The 9,549-nt window shown below is 41.0% G+C and overlaps 1 protein-coding gene across 1 annotated transcript in view; it reads right to left on the reverse strand.

Moving 5' to 3' along the window:
- Positions 1-7,433, reverse strand: part of LOC139757394 (uncharacterized) — a 183,073-nt gene extending 175,640 nt beyond the window's left edge. The window contains exon 1 of the mRNA XM_071677839.1: positions 6,580-7,433. Within this exon, the coding sequence (XP_071533940.1) occupies positions 6,580-6,652 (73 nt within the window). The 5' untranslated portion in view covers positions 6,653-7,433. The remainder of the gene's footprint in view (positions 1-6,579) is intronic.
- Between the last annotated feature and the right edge of the window lie 2,116 nt (positions 7,434-9,549).

Below are 9,549 nucleotides of genomic sequence, written 5' to 3' on the forward strand. Positions count from 1 at the left end.
CCGCACTTTACCATACCGTACCTAAACTTCCTCTTCCAAGATATAGTTTCTATGGTACTGGGGAGCAGACGGGAAGCCAGGCCTTTTCCCCTAGTTTGGATCACAAGCGAAGAATTATGTTGATTTGTGTATGTATGTATGTATGTATGTTGGAGTGTTGAGTAATATATCTTGCGTGTGGAAGTTGCGTCTTGGACGTGAGGAGTCTTGTGATACGTCGAAGTTGTGTTTGTGATGTTGGAGTGATGGGGTTGGCTCGCATGTCGCAGGCGGGAAAGTGTAACTTGTACATGTCTGGGGGACCTAGTTTGAGATAGCTTTACGTGCGGTGGAGGGATGATGTTTGAGACTGGGTTAGGAGGGCTGTTATTTAGTGCTTGTGGATTCATTATGGTGTATATGTTTTACTGGTGTCGAACTTGCTGGAGTGGGGGATCTGGTATCTATCTATCTATATATCTATCTGTAGATAGATAGATAGATATATGTGTGTGTGTGTGTGTGGGTGCAATTTTATTGTACAGTCCCGGGATCACTTTTATGGGGGCTCCTGCAGCTTGAAGACTGCGCTCCGTTCCGGAGCAGGGGAAGTGGACTCCTTTGTAGTGAGAAATTCGTCGACAAGGCTGCCCTCCTCTTCGTCCGATGACTTTGGTACAGCCACGTGACTTATAAAGACGTGCAACGTAACCACGTGCAGGGGGAGTCCGGTGACATCAATAGATGGACAGATAGATAAGATAGATAGATGGATAGATGGTGCGGTTGAACAGTTTGTGTTGATGGTGAACAAAACACGTCTTGTGGGGGCGGGGTTGTAGTCACCCCACTTGTGAGAGGTCGTTTTCTTTCTGCCTGTCATTCTGTGGCTGCTCTCTCACTCCCTCTCACTCCTGCCGGCTCTCACTCCCCTCTCCCATCTGATGGGTCTAAATGCCGCCTCTCATCCTGACTTCTCTCTCTTCACTTCCTCTCCTGTCGTTTCCCAGGGAGCGGGCGCCACCTTGTATCCTTGCCAATCCTATTCACTTGCAGCTACAAAACGCAGCTTAAGAGGTGATTGTCGTCGTGCATTGTGTTGCCCCCACACCCTCCTCCACCCCCCTCGTCAGGGGGACGAGCTGGGAGATTGCCTCCCCATCTGTCTACGGGCGGTATAGACGGTGGGGGGGGGAGAGAGACAGACCCTGCGCCCCGTCTGTTCTGGACGGTGTGACAACGTCTCTGTCTAGAATTCCATTGTACTTGGAGTCCACAGTGTGTTGTGCACGTATCACCAGGCCAGGCAAGGATTTTCCCTTCGACTCCATAAGGAAGATATGGAGACACGTTTTACTGTAGTTTCCATCCTTATTTTCTGTACGTGTTTGTGATCCTGAGTGATGCATGACTTTACTGATCGCAATCATGACCCACTGAGAGACATCGACCCCCCTCCCCCCCCTTCCTCTCCTCTCCCCACAAAATTCCAATTAATTAATTGGAAAATTGGCCGTCCAGGTTTATAACTCGTTTCCCGGGTAAGAAAGCTATATGTGCCGTATAGCAACATTCCTTACTTTTGTACCAAAAGAAAATTTATAATACATATATATATATATATATATATATATATATATATATATATATAGGTAGATAGATGATAGATGAATACATATTTAGCTAAGTTTGAGATCTGACATGCTGTTTTTTGTCATCTTCACAACCTTACTTAAAGACGAGAATGTTTAACATGTGTACTGACGAAAACGAGTTATTTTCCTCTCTCAAACAACATGATTAAACAACCAAGAAAAATGCGACCAAAATATTTGAGTCGGTAGCGTGTTTATATAGTCTGGAGACGGTGTGTGTGTGTGTTGTATATATATATATATATATATATATATATATATATATATATATATATATATATATATATATATATTTCATAATTTAGATAGTATTCACATTGTATAACAAATTTTTGTTCCCGACTGTAAATCTTCAGAGAGAGAGAGAGAGAGAGAGAGAGAGAGAGAGAGAGAGAGAGAGAGAGAGAGAGAAACATTATTCTTGTCACATTGTGGGTGTGGCGTCTTCGCAGTATATGATATAGGCATTGGTTATACCGGACCCACAAATTAGGGATTTCCACGTTTTACCTCATTTAGCTCCAGTTTGTAATGAGTAACTTGCCCTCATATTTATGAGGAAGATTAACATGTGTCTCACCATCAAGAGATGAGTAACGTTCTTCTACAATGAGGAGATGAGTTAAGTGTGCCTCACCGTCATGATGATATGAGTAACGTGTGTACCTCATTGCCATGAGGAAATGAGTAATACAGATCGGTGTCATGATAGATTTACGTCGACCGGGTAAGCGATACAGTCTTGTAAATGATGGATTTACACTGAGAGGCCTTGCGATACGGTCTTGTAAATGATAGATTTACACTGAGAGGCCTTGTGATACGGTCTTGTAAATGATAGATTTAAGCCAAGGCCTAGTGATACGACTTTGCAAATAGATTTACACAGGCTCACTGTTGCGATCAGGTAAATGACGTTTACATTGACAGGCTTAGTGTAGTGTGTAAATAATGCTTACACTAACAGGCTTCCCCAAACAGTAGATTTACAGCTAAGATTTTGCTCTTCCTGGAACAGATTTACACCCCGGTGAAACGCACCAGCAAACGAGACTTGAACGTACACAAACTTTTTTACACCTACGTAAATGCTTCCATAAAAGATTTACAACCGGGAACACAGCTCCAGGAACTCTGTATTTACACCCGTTGACATAATTCCATAAACATTTACATCTTGAACAGTTCTTCACAAATTACCGATTTACACATCACAGACTCCACAAAGTACACATTTACACCCGATTTTATCGTGTTCGCACAAGCTGCAGATTTACATTTAGAAACATGACCCCGCAACACTCACATTTACATCCAGTAAATCTACAAACTACTCAGATTTACATCTCAGGGTCACATGTTCCCACAAACCACAGACCAGCGTCTTTGACGTATGTATACGTAACAGGTCATGTTTGTGTGGGCTACGCTGGGAAATGTATTGGGCTACTGCAAGGTGGGTAACCCACTTGCATAGTTCATTCCTGAGTTTTTTTTATATTGTTTTTATTTTCCCGGAAACCTTTCGTGAAATATCATGATAGAGAACTTTCTCTTTGAGTATATACGTGTCTGCATTTCGTCTCTGTAAAAAATGCTATCGATACTTCAGGTAATATATATATATATATATATATATATATATATATATATATATATATATATATATATATATATATATATATATTACTATGTAGTATACTGTGATACAACGATTTAAGTACTTAGTCTAGATGTAATTACGTGTTATATCTTTGAGCGGATGTCTAGTTTAATAATTTCTTTATCGTAACATAAGACATTTATTCGTGATGAGTTACATGTATGAGGTTCCGTAAAATCGCTGTACTATACGTTCTGTCGCAGCCTGTGTTGTAGTAAGACTGTAATGGTATCTGTACTTGATGTATATGGTCATAGGCTGTGCTACCTTGTATAGTGAAGTTGTGAAGCAAGTATTATTACACACACACACACACACACATACACACACACACACACACACACACACACCGAAATATAGAGGTAGCGAGATAGCTAGGCCACAGTGGGACAAAATATTAAACGTGTAAGTCTTTTCGTAAATTATTGTTCATTGTAAACATTGCTCATCTCATGTGTACAGTTCCCCTCCTGCGTGGGGAAGGCTTCTGCTCCGCCACACACACACACACACACACACACACACACACACACACAGACCCGGTGAATCTGGTGGCGTAAGTCAAGGAAGAGCGAAACACACAACACGAGACATATTTTTTCCTGCTGTGATTGTGATGTGGGGAATCATTTCTCTGACTTGTTGTATTCAGGGTCGTTTGGTAAGCGTTATAGTCTCATCTTGTATTAGCACACTCACACTTCCTGGTGATCAAGGCACAAGGGTTTGGTCAACACGGTTGTGTGATGTTTCGTAAGATCATCATGCGTGAATATTATCATGAGGTTACGTTACTACCCAGCTTACAGCAGCAGTGAGTTCTGTTGTTTATATTAGTCCCTCGTCATTCATCAGTAGTTTACCGTAGTAGATCTCAAATTACATTGGTTCATTTAGTTATGAGGGATAGTTGGTTACTATTGGCTCGTCTTCATCGAGAAATAGAAAATGTGTTGCGGGCTCTGTGCCAGGTGACGTTTTATTAAGGCAGTTTATGTACCTGTATTCTGCTTTTTGTGGCTGTATTTTGAATGGCGAAGTCGTAGGTAAAAATGTCAATATAAGTTGGACGTGATGTCATCAGCTGACGGTGTTGTAAATGATTGGCTTTTGTGTTGTAACTTGAGTTTCTGTGTTGTAACTTGAGTTTCTATGTTGTAACTTGTGTCCTCATCGACTAATTTTGTTTCTGAAAGTTCAGGACAACGATGGCTCGTCCTGAAATACAAGCCAGGTTCCATTTTTATGAGGGGTTTGGGGCCCCCAGTGTGTTTGGATTAAAGTGGGTCAAAGAAAATGGGAGAGGGGGGGGCAAATTTTTCCATTGTACTATGACTAAAGTTACGATATATCGACATATCTTATCACTCGTATTGTACAGGAAGACTGGACGATGGTAATCAAGATCGTAGCCATTGATTAACAAGAAATAAGGGAGTATGTACGGAAGCAGTTCGTCAAATATGATACAAAACTAAAAATGTAATACATGATTGGTCGCTAGACTGTATTCTGTATTCGGATTGTACACTCAAGCGGGAAAAGCTTTCAGAAAAAACGCTAGTTTAGTTTACCAGTATATGGTTTTCCATTATGCCGGGCTATCGTCAGATATAATCATACATTAGTTTACTTTGAGTTCAGCGGAATGTTGAGGTTCTCTCGGTATACTAGATAGTACGAGTATACAAAGTATACAGAGTTTACTAATAAAACTGTAGACTACTGTAGTATTGGAATTTTCTTCAAGCCGGTAGTGTACGGGTTTACCATCCGTCTGCTGTACAAGTTTACCAACATAGAAGTCTAAGTATACATTTAGTCTACCTGTATCTATTGATTTATTAGCATACCACCAGCATACTAGTAGTTTACTGATGTACCAGCGATCCTGTCCTTGCCGTCTTCTGTCGCAGGCATTTAGTTTACTAAATTAATAGAAGTATACCCGCATACTCCCAGTTTACCGGATTACACGTAATACAGTTGATAGGAATAGTCTACAAAGGATCCCATCAGTAAACTAAACCATCAGTTAAGTAGTAAATCCGTGATATTAAAGTTTACTACAAGAATTATAGAAGCTTTGAAAAGTATACTATCAGTTTGGGTATCCCTGAGTTTACTACGGGCTGGATCGCCAGTTTAAAGAGGCCGTGAGTTTACGGTAGAGTGGGCCTGGATTGGAAAGTTAACAGTTTGATAGGGAAAAGATAGTGTGCGTAGTGTTTTATACCCTTTAGAAATAAAGAGTTAATCCCTAAAGTAGAATTTTCACTCTTGCGTCAATTCAGTTGATGAAATATGTACACATCGGTGCGAAAGAAAACGGGATGTAGGAGAGAAAGTTGTGCACTGAAGTACGTATGTTAATAGGTTTAATGGATAGTTTAATTGTTGGTTAATTGAGACTCTACCTGTATCATGCATGTAAGTACATGAACTATTATATTTTTGTTTTTGATTTGGTGGATAATTAGAAGTATTGTGAAGAGAATATATATATATATATATATATATATATATATATATATATATATATATATATATATATATATATATATATATATATAATCTTGTGTCTCCCCTGATGATGCGATTATTACACGAAAGTGCACTTGGGAACTTTTCGTGTTTCATTTTCCCCGTGGACTCATAATAATATATATATATATATATATATATATATATATATATATATATATATATATATATATATATATATATAGTGCAGTTAATTGTCTAGCGTGAGTTTAACGTTGTAATGTCCTTGTGTTGGGCGAGTAATGGGGAATGTTGAGCGATATGTTAGTAAAATGTTTGAGTCCAGATAACGTAACACAAAATGTGTTTGTGGTAAGCTTACAGTGTCGCCCTACAGCTGATTGCTCCTCATTATTCTTAAATTTGGTCAGAAAAAAATAATATAATTATTGGAGGCCATCATCATGTGAGTTGATGTTTCCAAGCTTAAGCAAGATTACTTTTATTTAATGTAACATTGATAGTGTAATAGGGAGGGTGTAACATAACGAGATGTAACAAGGAGACGTGTGTGTGTGTGTGTGTGTGTGTGAGGGATCGTCGATGTAATCATTGATGAACAAAAGGCGACACATTTCGTATTTTCATATAATTCGCATAAATGCGAAAAAAGTACACATTTATCGTTACGGGTGATCAGAAAAATAATAGATTCTGATTAAATGATTATTTCAGTACAACTAATTAATATATTTTTTTTCGTTCATTGCTCATGTATTCATCATTTTTATTACTCACCTGCTATGGTCAGGAGGCAGATGAGAAAGCAGGCGACCCACATCATCATTTTCCTGACATTCATGATCGTCATGGTGTCCAGGCAATATGTATATATATATATATGTGAATATCTACCACTATTGGAAGAGGTCTTAGGTTCTAGGATATGTATATTTGATATCGTGTTTATCACTAGTGTTTCCTTGAGTCAGGCATTGATATAGTTTGAAGCAGAAATGAAAATGATTCCAGAAGTCTTATTTCTAACTCGTTAAGATATATATATATATATATAAAGTCTTTTCTACGGGGTCCGTATGAAGTAGACACAGGTATATTACTTCACTACAACAGCGTTGGTGTATAATATCAAGCGTTCCTGGTTCACATTGTAGATATGTGTCGATAGATGGGTCGGTCTTTGTTCCTTTCGATAGATGGGTGGGGGTGATCGGGTGGGCGCGCGATGTAGTTACGACAGTTTGATTAAGACAGTTTACTTTCTACGTGATATCTACAGCAGGCTACGTCAGTGTCGTTATCAGTTTGAGCAAACGATCGCAAGTATTCCTCCTTAAAAACCTCATTATATATATGAATATATTTTTTTTTAACCTTTTTCTTCAATATTTTTTTTTTTTGAAAGATTCACAAAACTTTCGTAATGTTTTGTAGAAGGTATGAGACTCGTTCCTCCAGCACTGCCGTCACCATCATCGCCAACATCACCACCATCATCCCCGCCTCCTTCAGTGTTGGAGAAGTGAGCATGTGGAGGAGGAGGAGGAGAGGCGGCAACCTCCTGCTGGCACTTGGTCGCCCGGCGGCGCTCCAGGGTTCGATCTCGCCCAAACCGCGGACCGAGGCGCACTGACTCCCGCCGCTCACTCCAACAGTATTTATCCCCAGGAACAATATGGCGCCCACACCACCTCCCCCACCCACCCACCCACCCACACCCCCCTCCAGCAGCATCCCTCCCCTCTCCTCACCCCCCCGCCGCCCGCCCTCCACACGCGGGGGTAGCCCACTGCCACCGTGATGGAGTTCTGTGCCCTGGGTCGAGTGTGACCCGGTGGAGTATGGGAAGTGGGGTGGTTAGTGTCATGCCCCCCCCCCCCCCCCCCTTCTGGTGGTTCTCGTGCTGTGTAGTTTGAGCTGGTGTTGCCGGGGTTCGCATCTCGTTCGCTCGGCCCGTAGACGTGTCTCTCTAGCGAGCGTGCGACTGTCGTAAGTAGGATGGTGCGACGGTGCGAATTCTCGATCACGACGGATAAGGTTCTACATGAACGACGGAACGACGCGTTGGTATATGATGGCCTGGCCTCCGACACGACCCTGAGCGACCGATTGAAGAGCAGCCCATTATATCTGGGGGTCGTACAGTCGTTCTCACGGGTCGTACCGTCGTGCTGAATGATCGTACCGTCATGCTCATGGGTCGTATGTTCTCGGGCCGCACCGTCTTTCTCACTGGACGTACCATCATACTCATAGGTCGTACCGTCGTACATATGGGTCGTACCCTCATACTTATGGGTCGCATGTTCTCGGGTCGTACCGTCATATCATGGGTCGTACCGTCATGCACAAGGGTCGTGTCTTCGTGATCGTTGGCTTGAACTGACACTACGACAGAAGCGAAGATAACAGAGGTAGGTTACCGTGGGTAGCTATGTGACGTGTGTTGGTAACGCATAGTGACGTACTTGTCACGTGTGTTGGTAACATATAGTGACGTCACGTGTGTTGGTAACACACAGTTTATGTGCACTTGTCAGTGTGACTTGCTAGATGTAGTTGAATACACTTACGAGTCACTGTGGACGCGGATTTGATTGGAGAGCGAGGTAGTTTGGCATAGACATGTCTGTTGAGTAAGGAAGCTTTTGACTACATGTCACATATTCCTTCAGACAACACCTTGCCATTTTCTCTGAACAGAAAATGGTACTGGGTTATCCCACCACCTATCATCAAAAATGAGTAATGACAGGATCGAATGTAATTAATGCCCTGATATCACTGCTCTCATCAGCATGGTAATGTACTCGCTGTGTTATCAAGTGATTAGCTCAGCAGATAAATAGGATGATGATGATGTAGTCGATTATATAACTCACTTTATTGATGCATATTTACTCACCTCTGGCATGCGTGTTAGTTCATATAAGTCTCGAAAACTGTTACAAAGACTGAATGTAGTCTTAATTTGATGACCTCATTCGCGATGACCATTGATTCGGGTCTTGTACACGAACGTGTACACCTTGTAGGGTGTGAGCGAGTCGTGTGCGCATGCGCTTGTTTACAACGGGTTTTGATCTAGGCAGGTCTAACGAAGTCGTTGAAATTCCTTTATTGACAGATCAAGGAATCCTACTAAACTTTTATCTGTGTTGCCCTAAAAGGAGTCAAGATATTTTACGAGCAGCGAAAGGAAAGAAGATAATTCCCGGTTCTTTTGTTTATACGAAGATCAAAAACATATTTGATTAGTCTTCGCGAATTATATATCAATTGTAAATCTCAATTAATGTATAGAATATTTGTTTCACCTGTAAGGTATGGATGGATTCTAGGTAATTGACTAGTTAGAAATAATTAGCTGTTAGATCAGTGAACACACCTATACACACGTACACACACACACACACACACAGTTCCATTTTCTGAATTTATATATAAACGAAACTTGTAAACAGTTTTACAACACTTGGGAAAATATTTCGTGTTGTGGTTCGCCGATATGCAAATCGCGTTACATACGTGTTTTGTCTGGGTTATACATATTCTCGTGAAATACACAAGACACTCGCCACACTCTCCCAAATCGTCAGAATATATTAGTATTTCCGTGTGTATCTCTCTCTCTCTCTCTCTCTCTCTCTCTCTCTCTCTCTCTCTCTCTCTCTCTCTCTCTCTCTCGTGGTCATGCCTGTTAAGGAAATATGTTTAGGCTTTTGTGCGTTTCTTTCTAGCACTTAC

Source organism: Panulirus ornatus, chromosome 26 (genome assembly GCF_036320965.1).
Source record: "Panulirus ornatus isolate Po-2019 chromosome 26, ASM3632096v1, whole genome shotgun sequence".
In the NCBI taxonomy this organism is placed as follows: domain Eukaryota; kingdom Metazoa; phylum Arthropoda; class Malacostraca; order Decapoda; family Palinuridae; genus Panulirus; species Panulirus ornatus.